Genomic DNA, 17792 nt, shown 5'->3' with positions numbered 1-17792 from the left:
GCTCTCTTGATAAGACAAAACGTATTCGTAAATGTGTCTCTATTTGTTAACTGTTGTTTGTCCGTAGAGATTTGGAAACTTCAAAGTCCATATTCTCCAAATAAATTCTCTTAAATTAATCTTTGCTGTCAAAAAGTAAGTAAATCTTTGTAAAGCAAACCCAGAACACAGTCTACTAGGGATAAAGCACCAGCAGATGTCTTCCTAGGGACTGTTCCTATATCACAGATCTGTAATGTTTCTACCTTGCAGTTTATGCATGCATTCGCAATAATCTAAATCCTTGATTGTGATTACAAGGTGAATGCCCAGAAACCGCAATCCTGTTCAAGGATGTCACTCTGGTTAAGTCAGGACATTTTGTTTTTTTGTCTTCCACTGTTTGTTTGGGGAAGGCTTTCTATTCTGTTGAATGCTTAGGATTATCAATGGAGAACTCCTGAAAGAGAAGTTGTTAAGTGCTTCAGGGGAATCGTCATTAAAGTCATAAGCAGCCTCTCCTTCAACCAGATGGAAGAATAAACTCATAGTTTCGCTAAAGGCAGGACACTAAGTCTCCAATCGGAAACTACACTGGAAAATGCCTCTAACGTGGTATGATAAGATGATGGTGGAGTATGCTTCCTTAAAGGAGCAGTATCCGTTTTCAGCCCCTCTAGACCAGTGGTTCCCAACCTTTTGACTTCTGTGGACCTCCACTTTATCATTAGTGAAACCGGGGCCCCCCACTGAATCCTCAATGGTAGCCAGTTGATCCCCAATGTCGCCCCCCCCCTCCACCACCCCTCGAGCCATTAGTAAATGCTGGGGGCCTAATCTGTTAATATTATTTAATTTTCGAAGCAGTTGTGGACCCCTGAGAAGGCTTTTCGGACCCCCCAGGGGTCCCCGGACCGCAGGTTGGGTACCACTGCTCTTGACTGCAGCCTTTTTAGCCTGATTGCCCTGCTTTCAGCTCACCGTGTTTTTAAACCAACATTTGTGGAAGCTTTCTTGTCAGTTTTCTAATATAGTGACTTTTTAAATTTAAATGTGGCATCTTTTTTAAAGGAAGTATATGAAAATTGCTTAATGAATTCTGCAGTAGATAGTCAATAAAACCTACTAATTGGCCTTGCCAAAGAAAAGTGGTGGGACAATTCAGTGGATATGATTCAGTGGAAACCGCATTATAAGGTAAGATTCAGAGGTATATGGCCTTTCCTTTTTGAGCATAACATTCCTTTAAATTAACGGCATTGATTTATGCAAAAATAGGTATGCGTTTACCCTTCTCTGATTCATATATACTGTTAACACAGCTTTTCTTTGTGTTTTAGGTTGCTGTACTGCTAATGGATACTCAGGGGGCATTTGACAGCCAGTCTACAATCAAAGACTGTGCAACTGTGTTTGCACTGAGCACCATGACCAGCTCTGTTCAGGTACAGCGTGTTCTTAATTATGATAAAGGTTCAGATTTAATTTAGAATTCATGTTGCACGCTGTTTTGCTTTCTAAATGTATTTTCATCTCTTCAGCCCACTTAACACTAAACTTTCAACTCTGATTCAAGCGCTGTGGTGAAGTGTATACTAAACCATTGACTGTGTGCCTAAGCGTTATATTTATTTGCGACATAAGACTAACAATTAAAGTTTGAATTAACATAGAAAGCTGCAATTTATCATTTAAATGTTTGTACCGGTAACATGGTGTGAATGCCTCACTTTAAATACTTTCAAACAGTTCCCAAAATCGGTCCAAAGGTTACTAGTTCTTGCATGTTTATCTAATTCATGCCGGATGACATTTCAGAGAGCCTTCACTAGCCAATCATAGACTAAGGCAATGAAACAAGAAATACGATCTTAAAATCACTGACTGCCGCAATAAATTAAATTCAAATCGAATTTGACACTAGAGACAGTGAGAGAGATGGAAATGAGTTTGAAAGACATTACACTGGGCTGTGTCTTACCAGCAGTGTAGTTTGCCTGGGAAGACTAAGTGCCCACAAGAGACTGCGTTCCCTCATTTCTTTGGAGTCGCGGGGTGGTTTTCAATGCATGTATACATAAGAGATTGGGGTAATTAGCTGAGGTGAAATTACTTCCAGGAAAGGCAGTATAATTTATTCAGGGCATACAGAATGGAGTTCAAGTTAAGCTTCAAAGAGTCTAGATGAAACCTCTATTCCCCCTCTTTCCTCCTTCCAAACAGCTAGATAACTGTTTTTGTGTCTCCCTGCTTTATTCTGTCACACTGACCACCTTCCCTTCTTTCTTCAAATGTTCCACCAAGAAACCAAAGTGATAGGATTAAGTTAAAGCTCATTAAAGTAGTTCATCATATCCAATAAACGGAAACTGGCAGTGTAGTCAAGCAGTAATGTCATCAGCACACTTTAAAATTGGAAGCAAATTTAAAAAGGAGTGTCTGGGATTAGAGTGCAGAAACGCTTTTAAAAGTTGTATATGAGATTGTTTTTATGTGGTTGTGCCACAGTGTAAGTTACATTTGTTTCTCTACAAGCGATTTCCATGTTTTTTTTGTATGTCAGCTTAAGTCTTTCCTGTTTTCTCATGCTTTATCTCCCACATTCGGCTGGGATGAAGACTGAAACTTTATGCCTCTTAAGCACATAGCGTTTGTTTTGATAATAATGAGCATAAAATCTCCCTTATTCAATTGACTTAAGTCACCATTTTGTTTCCACTCTTTGGATAGAAACCCATAACAGTTATTCATGCATATTTTTTTCCTCCCAACCACTGAAAGGCTTCATAATGCTTGTCTGTATTGCCCATCAGTGAATCAGCTTAATTGAAAAAATATTTAAGGTTCTTAAACGTGGTGGGCAAACTAGTCGGATAGCTGCTTGATAAATACCCTGCTATGTAGCCAGCCCAGAGGGTTGCCATATATTCCCCTTCCATATGAGGCCATTGAATATCTGCCTTCTCCTTAGGTCGTCCACTATGATTCACAATTGCTTTACCACGTAGTATAATTTAAAATCAGCTAGAGCCAGACCTCCCTAGCGTTTGATTCATTGGAACAACTTCTAGTGCCTCTCCAGATTAACTTATTGATTGCAGCTTGGAGGAAAGTCAAAACATTCTTCTCCACCAGAATTGAAGTGCTGGAATAGTTATATTATAGGTATTGAACCCTGAGCCCTAAAGGACTGATCTCATGCCAGTCCACCTGGTTGAATGCCTTCTCTGCATCCACAGAGACCAGATATGCTGGTACTTTTTTCTGAACAGCCTTTTCAGACAGGTAGAACAGCCTGAGGTTATTAACATGCTTCTGCCTCCACTTCACAAAGTCTGACTGGTTTGGGTAGACTATCCCAGGAAGTAAGATATCAGTCCTTCCAACTGCAATTTTAGAGTACATCGTTGTATCAAGATTCAGTACTACAATTGATCTATCACAAGTTTTACTTCATCTTCTGATATAGGGCAAGGGTTGGATTTTAGTAAGGCCAGCTTTGGTTATGTAACAAATGTGTACAGTAGTATTTTAACTATTGTTTTCAGCCTATTGAAAAGGCTACAAATGATCATATCTTGTTCAGTTTTCATTTAAAAAAAGAAGCCAATTAGATTAAAGTAGCCATTGACTGGGAAAATAATCTTTCACAAAACATTTTGTAAAAGGAAAGGGAATGAAGGACAGTGTTAGTTAATAGGCTGCAATGCAGAACATAGGTAGAACTTGCACTTCCCTTTAACGACCTCACAATTCACCCTATATCCCACTGTGCCTCACAGGTACCAGTTGGGTTAGTTCATTTTTCTGCCTCTTGGAAACAGGATCCTCAGGCACTGAGCTATGCCTTTTTGGCTTGGAATGATTGGAAAATCTTTACAAAACCTTGTATTTCTGTTTTACTCAGAATCTTTAGAGACATAGAGTATTTGCAAACTTTTGCGTGTGACAGGAGTAGTTTTATTTTCCTGTGAAAATGCCTTCACTTTTTGTGAGGTGTTCTTCCTATGGAAAAAAGAGGCACCGACAGACCAGTAGTGTCTGTACTATCAATCTTCCTGAAGATCAACTTCCAGAATCCTGCAGCCACTCTCAAACGGTTTCCAGAAAAACTCTGAAGGGCATGGAAATGATCAGACTTAATGGACTCCAGGAAAGACATTAGGGAACAGGTGCTGAGTCTTCATGGAGAAATGTGGAGGGTCATTCTTCCACCAGAGCGCCCTCCTCCAACTCCAAGAACTTCATCAATGACAGATCCAAGAAGACTAGACATCAGAAGGAGAGGTCGCTTCTAATGAACATTGGGAGCCACCATTCAAGTTTGAAAGACCACGACAGAGCCCCGTTTGATGTCCAGAACAAGGTCTCCATTGCAGTTGATTTGGATTTTACACCACAGTGGTTTTAAGACCTGCGTAAAAATCAAGTGTTTGGCTCTGTAGACTGATATTCCTGAAAGTATTCATGGTTTCCCCTGAAATACTGCTGTTGAGTTCTCGGTCATTGAGAAGTTCAACATCATCCACATTTTTGCCTGGTTCATCCTATAAGACTCCCTTGCCTCGTAGGAAATCACCACTACTGCTGCCTTCTGCTCCTAGAGGACCTCCTAGAGATAGGGGTCCCTGTTCACCTACTCCACCTCCAAGGAGACACCATCATTCACACTCCAGATAGTAAGCTACATAACGGAGAAGATATATATAGCAGTCTTCTCGTTCTAGTTCCAGAAGATCTGGTCAAAGATCTAGCAGCAGGTCATGATCTAGCCATAGAAGGCATACTCTGTACTGGACAACTTCATCTCCTTTATCTGAGTCTGGTCTGCTACTCTGACAAACTGCCAGCAAGAGTCTCACCAGTTGATGGGTTGATTACCTCACAACAGTTAATGTTGTGTTAGTGAGAGGAACAGCAAAAATGAATATTGCAATGCCCACCCCTACTAGTTCAACATTAGTCATTTCTGAGACCTTAGTACTTGAAACTGCTGTTCAGTTTTTCTTTACAGCTGCATCAACAAAGGTAAGTACCATCTGCTTTTGAAAAAAAATACAAACCACCAGATCAGGACCCTCTATTTCTCAAAGCAAATTCAATACCAGTCATTGTGGTGGCAGTGAGAAAATCTGGTACAGTAGCTCCTTCATCTATCCTTCCACGTGACAGGGAGCAAACATTCTAGAGTCACTTGGCAGAAAAATGTGCTGAATATCGGCATCCACCATGAAAGCTGGCAGTGCTACTGCTCTCTTGGGGAGATACGACCGATCCCTGTGGGATTCTCTCCAAAAATATTTTGACAAGCAAGACCTCCAGGATGTTATTAATGAGGGTATGCTTGGCTCAATCCGATCATTGGAGCAGCAGCAACCGATAAACCAGATCTAGTGGCATGTGGATATTACCATGGATCTGCATTGGATGTATTTCCTGCAGCACAGCAGAGAATCCTGAATTTGCCTTTTTGTAGGAAATGCCCTTTTTGGATTGCACGTAGATGAGAAAATGTATTGGATTAAATTTGAGAAGGATACATTAAAGGATGTTGGATTAGAAAAAGAAGTACAGCAGAAGATGTAGGCCCTATGATGGGTGTTACTTCCATCAGAGGGTTCAAACCCCTAAGTGGTCTCATCAGAAATACTAGAGGCAGCCTTTACCATCCTCAAAGGTCCTCCGGTGGTAGAGGTCACCACTTGTGGCCACAAGAAAACAACATGTGAAACAATGATGTCTCTTTTACCCCTTCTCTGTTACTCTAGTGAGAGGCCTCAATACCAATCACCCACAGGGGTGACTATATATAATGACAGCTAGATGGGGATTGAATATTGTTCATAATGGATATTCTCTCCATTTCAAGGCCCTTTTTCCTTCTATTCTTCCAGCCAGAACATCTGCTTATCAATTATATCTGTTGCAAAAGGATGTCAGCATCTTGTTACGGAAAAATGCTGTGGAGGAGGCTCCTTTTCTCCCCAAATGATTGGGAATTTATTCCCAATACTTTCTTGTTTTTGCAAACCGACCAAAGGAAGATTTCACACCTATTCTCAGTCTCTGAATTCTGAACAAGCTCATAAAAAAGAAATTCTGAATGCTTGCATTACACAAGATCAGGCCTCAAAAATATCGGGGAGACTGGATGTGCACAGTAGATCTTCAGGATGAATACTTTCATAGAATATTTATAAAAATGCATAGTGTAGCATAACAATTCATAGTATGCCTCAAGAACTTTCAATACTTAGACCATTTGGACTAAAGTCAGCTACTTGAACATTCACAAAATATATGGCTGTCTATTGCAGCAAATTAAGGAGGCAAAAAAAGTAGTCTAAGCTCACCTAGATGACTTACTAATAAAGGGTACATTCTAAGAGCTTACTTTAAAGCATTTTTCAGGCATGCCTCAGTACTCTAGTTTGGGTCTTTGGTGAACTTCAAAAAAGCAACAATCCACCCAGTGCACAGAATACGCTACCTCAGCGCAGTATTGGATACCTAATCTGCAAAAGTGTATCCTTCAGAGGAGAGACTTTTATCTATCCATCTCAAGTGTCCAAGTCCGTTCCTAACTCCTCGCCCAACGCACTTCAGATATCATCATTGCTAGAATCTTTGGCTTCCTGTATTTTCCTGTTCCTCATACCAGGCTTCAGATGAGGCCCTTACAAAAACTGCTAGATTACCAAGGAATCGGTTCTCTAGGAGCTAAGCAAAGAAACTGGCTCTCTCATTGTCAATTCACTCTTTTCCATGGAGGATCAAACGTAGAAACCTGGTGAAAGGGACATCATTCCATTAGGATATTGATGAGGAAGAGAAGGAAACCGTACTCAGTCTCAATCTTAGTTCTTTTCCATAGGAATCCTCATTAGTCATAAGCAACCCTTCCACCTCCCTAGACAAGAATACGTACATCTAAAATTGACTTTAGACCCTTGCTTCCTGTAAAAATGATGTGCCCTGGCTATCACCATTGGGGCATGATGAGATACAGGGTATATTAGGAGGCCTTAAATGCACAATGCCAGTTTCTTCCGTGTTCTTCATTAAAGCCTATTGAGTAATACTTTCCTTCATTCCCTTCCCTTTTCCTTAAAAAAAAAAAAAAAAAAAATGCTTGTGAAAGATTTTCTTTGGTCACTTTTCCTAGTCAGTGACTAATGTCATCTGAATGGCTTCCGTTTAAAAAAAGAAAAGGGTTGGGAAGGATTGGGGAGCAAAGATTGAATATGGCATTCTGCACTCGTTTGTATTAAAGAGCAAATTATAAACCCAAAGCTTCATCTGAATGGCTTCCTTTTAAAATAAAAATAAAAAAAATAAAAAAAAGGGTTGGGGAAGGATTGGGGAGCAGTGGTAAATGACCATGAGCACTCCTGTTCATCTCTTGATTTCTCTGTGGCATTGTCATGAAATTGAAAGATTGAATATTGCATTCTGCATTCGTTTGTATTAAAGAGCAAATTATAAACCCAGAGCTTGGCTGCTGTTGATGCCCGATATGGTGTCACCAGTCGTGCCGCCCTAAAATTACCTCTGTGTGAATATGCACTTAGAGGGGAAAGTGTTGATGTAGTGACGGGAAAGGAGTGTTACCCTGTGCAACATGTAAGGTGGAAATGTCAATTGTGTGTTTTATTTTGAAGTGATTTGAAAGCTCTGGAACTAATAGCAGTCCTTCCTTTCAGTGTCACTGACAGATTCTTTGGAAAAACCTCAATATTTTTGTTCAGTTCTTGATTATTGACATCAGTAGTACCTCTTATTTTATTTAAAAAATTAGACAGTTTTGTTTTCTTAATTTAGGTTGTAAAACCTTGTATTCCGTAATGCCCAACAACAACCAGTATGTATAATTGGTTAATGTTTCTATTTTTGTAAAAGTTTTGTTTTCTTGTTATTTAAGGTGTACAATTTATCACAGAACATTCAAGAAGATGACCTTCAGCATCTACAGGTAAATGTGTGATTGCTCATTCTACATAACTTTGTCATTTGATGGCCATGCAATTTTGTTGCTTTAAGACAAATGCAAACTATGGAATGATTACAATTATTTTCTGATGTGAGAAGGCCACCTTCGGTTACTAAACTGAGAAATGTGATAAGCAACTTTACTTCACTTAACTGCTTTACCTTTAATAAAATCGTCTAAAACGAATTTCTAACCCATTATCTGACAATTATGATGGAAAAGTCAAATTTATTTACAGCCAATAGTATCCAGCATTGCATTAAGTGCTGTAGGGGTTTGTGCCGTATAAAAATATAGCTTCATTTTCTTGGCATGGTGCTGAGAACAGGCAAGTTGTGAACCAGTTTTTTCATACTTAAATTAAGGTTTCCTTTAGTTAGGATATTTCTGAATATTTTACGCTTACCAACCAGACTGTTAAGTCTCTTTCTCCCTGAAGTTTCTAAGCCAAAGAACTTTTTGAAACCTAGGTATGAAGTCTCTCAAACATTTTGGCCCCACCCTCACCCCATGACCTCTTTCTCCAGTGGTTTCTCTTGTCTGAGTTGGCAATGAATGTTTTTGGGACGTGAGTATTCAAGATGGGTAGTTTGTTGTTTTCTGTCTCCTGTTCGCTAGGTAGTCCTTCATCTGCAGGCTCCATTACACATTGTATATACTTCTTTGCATGTTTACTTGTAGGAGCATATATATGCCATAGCTGGGGGACATGGCCAAAATGGCGGCCAAGTAGGAGCATCTCCAAGTTGCTCCATAGCCCACACATGCCAGCCTATAGCAGCGGTTTCCTGGGCTCTCAGTACCCTGCATTGCATCTCCAAGCCCTACCCCCACTGGCGATTGAACTGTGCATCACACCAGTCGCGGGGGGCACTTGGGGGAACTCAGACCTACAAGAACAGAGTATGAGACTAGCGCTCACGTCCTGCTGCACCTTCTCCTTTCAGCACCACCTCAGGCTTGAATAACTACCAGTACCAAGACCACAGGGGGTTCCAGGTGGAAAGACCAGTCAAGGAGACCCCACAGAGGAACTGCATGTACTGGGAGAGAGATCAGTAGTCCAGAGCCTAGGGTGCGCAGGCCAGCATTATAGCAGGGGTGAGGGACACAGCTGCAAAACACTGATACCTTAACTGCCAGCAAGAACCAGCGCGCACCTGCACATCAAGAGAGACAGAGGCTGCAGACCAGCTTGCAACTGGTGGAACACACCATGTCTCTGTATGAGTCTACAGCCCTCCGCATGAAATTAAAGCCCCCAGAGCCACAACCTCGATTCTCATCTCTTCTTACAGCACCCAGCAAGAAGGGCAATATCCACCTCCATCATGGTGGCACACGGGTACAAGAAAGACTCTACTTTTGAGGACATGCTGACCAAAGCCTGTTTTAAAAAATAAAATAAAAAACAGGAAGGCACGGCCCCATAGACCAATTGGCTCAAGGCGCACAGGCCCTGAGCCCCGACCAAACAGGCAGGGTCACCAATTACCTGTTCTTTCATGGAAACACTATTCAGCAAACTTAGGGAAGATCTATCCGCACTCTGAGAAAAATGTCATTACAGATATCAAAGACATTAAAAGAGACCTGGCGGAGATCGGCCAAACTGCGGATATGGACTGCTACAGCTACAAGAAAGAAAAAAAAAGCAGAACAGCAAATCAACCTGGAGGATCTTGAGAACTGATCTACCCGTTAGAATATTAGAATCAAAGGTGTCCCTCTCCAAGCAGACTGGTGTTCTGGAGAGCTATGTTACCCACCTTTTCCTTCGTATACTCCCATACCTAATTGGAAAATATATTGTTCTTGACCGCCCTCACAGAATGGGCCGACCGTCTGACATATCAGGCACAACAAAAGGTATCTCAACTTGTCTCTATCACTTTCAACAGAAGGAAGCCACAATGACAGCGGTGCCGTGCGAAGGGCCGGCTATACAAGGTCCTGTCTCCTCTCACTCCAGTGGCGGTGCTCTTTTCTAACAGCCACTAGCTTTTTGTGCAAGAAAAGGGTCAAATATAAATGGGTCACCGATTCCGTCTCATCTTCGTGTGGAACAAAGAAATGCAGAAGATACGCACCTTGGAAGTAGGCCAGTCTATCTTGGAACCGGGAGATACCCCTAAGAAGAACCTGACTTGCATATTGAGAAACGAGAACCACTGAACGTTCGGCATTACTTCATCAACTCCAAAGTCTCAACACTGCCCAAAAGCCTGAATATCCACTCAGCTGCCTGGCACAGGAGAGAAAACACACACACACCCACACCCGACACCAACACACACAGCACACCAGACACCAACACATACACACATATCACCAGACACCAACATATCACCAGACACCAACATATCACCAGACACCAACATATCACCACATCACCAGACACACACACACACATCACCAGACACACACACACACACACACACACACACACACACACACACACACACACACACACACACACATCACCAGACACACACACACACACACACACACACACATCACCAGACACACACACACACACATCACCGCCCCCACACGCATCACCGCCCCCACACGCATCACCGCCCCCGCACGCATCACCGCCCCCGCACGCATCACCGCCCCCGCACGCATCACCGCCCCCGCACGCATCACCGCCCCCGCACGCATCACCGCCCCCGCACGCATCACCGCCCCCGCACGCATCACCGCCCCCGCACACCACACATCACCAGACACGCACGTATCACCAGACACGCACGTATCACCAGACACGCACGTATCACCAGACACGCACGTATCACCAGACACGCACGTATCACCAGACACGCACGTACACACACCACCAGACACGCACGTACACACACCACCAGACACGCACGTACACACACACACCACCAGACACGCACGTACACACACACCACCAGACACGCACGTACACACACACCACCAGACACGCACGTACACACACACACCACCAGACACGCACGTACACACACACACCACCAGACACGCACGTACACACACCACCAGACACGCACGTACACACACCACCAGACACGCACGTACACACACCACCAGACACGCACGCACACACACCACCAGGCACGCACACACACCACCAGACACGCACGCACACACGCCACCAGACACGCACACGCACACACCACCGCGCGCACGCACCACCAGACGCGCGCACGCACCACCAGACGCGCGCACGCACCACCAGACGCGCGCACGCACCACCAGACGCGCGCACGCACCACCAGACGCGCGCACGCACCACCAGACGCGCGCCCGCACCACCAGACGCGCGCCCGCACCACCAGAGGCGCGCCCGCACCACCAGAGGCGCGCCCGCACCACCAGAGGCGCGCCCGCACCACCAGAGGCGCGCCCGCACCACCAGACGCGCGCCCGCACCACCAGAGGCGCGCCCGCACCACCAGAGGCGCGCCCGCACCACCAGAGGCGCGCCCGCACCACCAGAGGCGCGCCCGCACCACCAGAGGCGCACCCGCACCACCAGAGGCGCACCCGCACCACCAGAGGCGCACCCGCACCACCAGAGGCGCACCCGCTCCCACCAGAGGCGCACCCGCTCCCACCAGAGGCGCACCCGCTCCCACCAGAGGCGCACCCGCTCCCACCAGAGGCGCACCCGCTCCCACCAGAGGCGCACCCGCACCACCAGAGGCGCACCCGCACCCCCGCACCACCAGAGGCGCACCCGCACCCCCGCACCACCAGAGGCGCACCCGCACCACCAGAGGCGCACCCGCACCACCAGAGGCGCACCCGCTCCACCAGAGGCGCACCCGCTCCACCAGAGGCGCACCCGCTCCCAGCACCAGAGGCGCACCCGCTCCCAGCACCAGAGGCGCACCCGCTCCCAGCACCAGAGGCGCACCCGCTCCCAGCACCAGAGGCGCACCCGCTCCCAGCACCAGAGGCGCACCCGCTCCCAGCACCAGAGGCGCACCCGCTCCCAGCACCAGAGGCGCACCCGCTCCCAGCACCAGAGGCGCACCCGCTCCCAGCACCAGAGGCGCACCCGCTCCCAGCACCAGAGGCGCACCCGCTCCCAGCACCAGAGGCGCACCCGCTCCCAGCACCAGAGGCGCACCCGCTCCCAGCACCAGAGGCGCACCCGCTCCCAGCACCAGAGGCGCGCCCACCCAGCACCAGAGGCGCGCCCACCCAGCACCAGAGGCGCGCGCACCCAGCACCAGAGGCGCGCGCACCCAGCACCAGAGGCGCGCGCACCCAGCACCAGAGGCGCGCGCACCCAGCACCAGAGGCGCGCGCACCCAGCGCACCAGACGCGCGCGCACCCAGCGCACCAGACGCGCGCGCACCCAGCGCACCAGACGCGCGCGCACCCAGCGCACCAGACGCGCGCGCACCCAGCGCACCAGACGCGCGCGCACCCAGCGCACCAGACGCGCGCGCACCCAGCGCACCAGACGCGCGCGCACCCAGCGCACCAGACGCGCGCGCACCCAGCGCACCAGACGCGCGCGCACCCAGCGCACCAGAGACGCGCGCGCACCCAGCGCACCAGACGCGCGCGCACCCAGCGCACCAGACGCGCGCGCACCCAGCGCACCAGATACACACACACACACACAGCACCAGATACACACACACACACACAGCACCAGATACACACACACACACACAGCACCAGATACACACACACACACAGCACCAGATACACACACACACACACAGCACCAGATACACACACACACACACACAGCACCAGATACACACACACACACACACAGCACCAGATACACACACACACACACACAGCACCAGATACACACACACACACACACAGCACCAGATACACACACACACACACACAGCACCAGATACACACACACACACACACAGCACCAGATATACACACACACACACAGCACCAGATATACACACACACACACACACAGCACCAGATATACACACACACACACACACCACCAGATATACACACACACACACACACCACCAGATACACACACACACCACCAGATACACACACACACCACCAGATACACACACACACCACCAGATACACACACACACACACCACCAGATACACACACACACACACCACCAGATACACACACACACACCACCAGATACACACACACACACCACCAGATACACACACACCACCAGATACACACACACCACCAGATACACACACACCACCAGATACACACACACGTACACCACCAGATACACACACACGTACACCACCAGATACACACACACGTACACCACCAGATACACACACACACGTACACCACCAGATACACACACACACGTACACCACCAGACACACGTACACCACCAGACACACACACACACCACCAGATACACACACACACACACCACCAGATACACACACACACACACCACCAGATACACACACACACACACCACCAGATACACACACACACACACCACCAGATACACACACACACACACCACCAGATACACACACACACACACCACCAGATACACACACACACACACCACCAGATACACACACACACACACCACCAGATACACACACACACACCACCAGATACACACACACACACCACCAGATACACACACACACACACACCACCAGATACACACACACACACACCACCAGATACACACACACACGTACACCACCAGATACACACACACACGTACACCACCAGATACACACACACACGTACACCACCAGATACACACACACACGTACACCACCAGATACACACACACACGTACACCACCAGATACACACACACACGTACACCACCAGATACACACACACGTACACCACCAGATACACACACACACGTACACCACCAGATACACACACGTACACCACCAGATACACACACGTACACCACCAGACACACACACACACGTACACCACCAGACACACACACACACGTACACCACCAGACACACACACATACACCACCAGACACACACACACACGTACACCACCAGACACACGTACACCACCAGACACACGTACACCACCAGACACACGTACACCACCAGACACACGTACACCACCAGACACACACACACCACCAGACACACACACACCACCAGATACACACACACCACCAGATACACACACACGTACACCACCAGATACACACACACGTACACCACCAGATACACACACATGTACACCACCAGATACACACACACGTACACCACCAGATACACACACACACGTACACCACCAGATAGATACACACACGTACACCACCAGATAGATACACACACACACACACACGTACACCACCAGACACACACGTACACCACCAGATACACACACACACACGTACACCACCAGACACACACGTACACCACCAGACACACACGTACACCACCAGACACACACGTACACCACCAGACACACACGTACACCACCAGACACACACACGTACACCACCAGACACACACACGTACACCACCAGACACACACACGTACACCACCAGACACACACACGTACACCACCAGACACACACACGTACACCACCAGACACACACACACACACACACACCACCAGACACACACACACACACCACCAGACACACACACGTACACCACCAGATACACACACACGTACACCACCAGATACACACACGTACACCACCAGACACACACACGTACACCACCAGACACACACACGTACACCACCAGACACACACACGTACACCACCAGACACACACACACGTACACCACCAGACACACACACGTACACCACCAGACACACACACGTACACCACCAGACACACACGTACACCACCAGACACACACGTACACCACCAGACACACACGTACACCACCAGACACACACGTACACCACCAGACACACACACGTACACCACCAGACACACACACGTACACCACCAGACACACACACGTACACCACCAGACACACACACACACACACACACACCACCAGACACACACACACCACCAGACACACACACGTACACCACCAGATACACACACACGTACACCACCAGATACACACACACGTACACCACCAGATACACACACACGTACACCACCAGATACACACACACGTACACCACCAGATACACACACACGTACACCACCAGATACACACACACGTACACCACCAGATACACACACACACGTACACCACCAGATAGATACACACACACACACACACGTACACCACCAGACACACACGTACACCACCAGATACACACACACACACGTACACCACCAGACACACACGTACACCACCAGACACACACGTACACCACCAGACACACACGTACACCACCAGACACACACGTACACCACCAGACACACACGTACACCACCAGACACACACGTACACCACCAGACACACACGTACACCACCAGACACACACACACCACCAGATACACACACACGTACACCACCAGATACACACACACCACCAGATACACACACACGTACACCACCAGATACACACACACGTACACCACCAGATACACACACACGTACACCACCAGATACACACACACGTACACCACCAGATACACACACACGTACACCACCAGATACACACACACGTACACCACCAGATACACACACACGTACACCACCAGATACACACACACGTACACCACCAGATACACACACACGTACACCACCAGACACACACACGTACACCACCAGACACACACACGTACACCACCAGACACACACACGTACACCACCAGACACACACACACACACACACACACCACCAGACACACACACACACACCACCAGACACACACACACACACACCACCAGACACACACACACACACACACCACCAGACACACACACACACACCACCAGACACACACACGTACACCACCAGACACACACACACACACACGTACACCACCAGACACACACACACACACCACCAGACACACACACACACACGTACACCACCAGACACACACACACGTACACCACCAGACACACACACGTACACCACCAGACACACACACACACACGTACACCACCAGACACACACACACACACGTACACCACCAGACACACACACACACACACACACACACACACACACACCACCAGACACACACACACACACACGTACACCACCAGACACACACACACACACACGTACACCACCAGATACACACACACACGTACACCACCAGATACACACACACGTACACCACCAGATACACACACACGTACACCACCAGATACACACACACGTACACCACCAGATACACACACACGTACACCACCAGATACACACACACGTACACCACCAGATACACACACACGTACACCACCAGATACACACACACGTACACCACCAGATACACACACACACGTACACCACCAGATACACACACACACGTACACCACCAGATACACACACACGTACACCACCAGATACACACGTACACCACCAGACACACACACGTACACCACCAGACACACACACACACACACCACCAGACACACACACGTACACCACCAGACACACACACGTACACCACCAGACACACACACGTACACCACCAGACACACACACACACACACACACGTACACCACCAGACACACACACACCACCAGACACACACACACGTACACCACCAGACACACACACACGTACACCACCAGACACACACACACACACACGTACACCACCAGATACACACACACACACGTACACCACCAGATACACACACACACGTACACCACCAGATACACACACACACGTACACCACCAGATACACACACGTACACCACCAGATACACACACACACGTACACCACCAGATACACACACGTACACCACCAGATACACACACACGTACACCACCAGATACACACACACACGTACACCACCAGATACACACGTACACCACCAGATACACACGTACACCACCAGACACACACACGTACACCACCAGACACACACACGTACACCACCAGACACACACACGTACACCACCAGACACACACACGTACACCACCAGACACACACACGTACACCACCAGACACACACACACACACACACACACACCACCAGACACACACACGTACACCACCAGACACACACACACACACACACACACACACACGTACACCACCAGACACACACACACACGTACACCACCAGACACACACACACACACGTACACCACCAGACACACACACGTACACCACCAGACACACACACACGTACACCACCAGAGACACACACACGTACACCACCAGACACACACACGTACACCACCAGACACACACACGTACACCACCAGACACACACACGTACACCACCAGACACACACACGTACACCACCAGACACACACACACACACACCACCAGACACACACACACGTACACCACCAGACACACACACACCACCAGACACACACACACACATACACCACCAGACACACACACACACACACACACGTACACCACCAGACACACACACACACACACGTACACCACCAGACACACACACACACACACACACACACACACACACGTACACCACCAGACACACACACACGTACACCACCAGACACACACACACACACACACACACACACACGTACACCACCAGACACACACACACACACACACACACACACACACACACACACACACACACCACCAGACACACACACACACCACCAGACACACACACACATGTACACCACAGTTTACACCTCCCTGCTCAATTAACTGGGGGGTTGTTCCCTACAGTAGGCCAATGCTACTGACA

The 17792-nt window shown here is 48.1% G+C and overlaps 1 protein-coding gene across 2 annotated transcripts in view; it reads left to right on the top strand.

Annotated features, from left to right (window-relative positions):
- The window catches only part of ATL2 (atlastin GTPase 2), a 541948-nt gene that overhangs the window by 271592 nt on the left and 252564 nt on the right, over nt 1-17792 (top strand). For both annotated transcript variants that reach the window (XM_069235095.1, XM_069235094.1), the window contains exons 4-5: nt 1320-1424; nt 7901-7951. In XM_069235095.1, the coding sequence (XP_069091196.1) occupies nt 1320-1424; nt 7901-7951 (156 nt within the window). The remainder of the gene's footprint in view (nt 1-1319; nt 1425-7900; nt 7952-17792) is intronic.

The sequence above is a fragment of the Pleurodeles waltl genome, chromosome 5 (assembly GCF_031143425.1).
Source record: "Pleurodeles waltl isolate 20211129_DDA chromosome 5, aPleWal1.hap1.20221129, whole genome shotgun sequence".
NCBI lineage: Eukaryota > Metazoa > Chordata > Amphibia > Caudata > Salamandridae > Pleurodeles > Pleurodeles waltl.
Note: the sequence above shows the minus strand (reverse complement) of the source record. Positions and strands in the feature narration are given on the sequence as shown.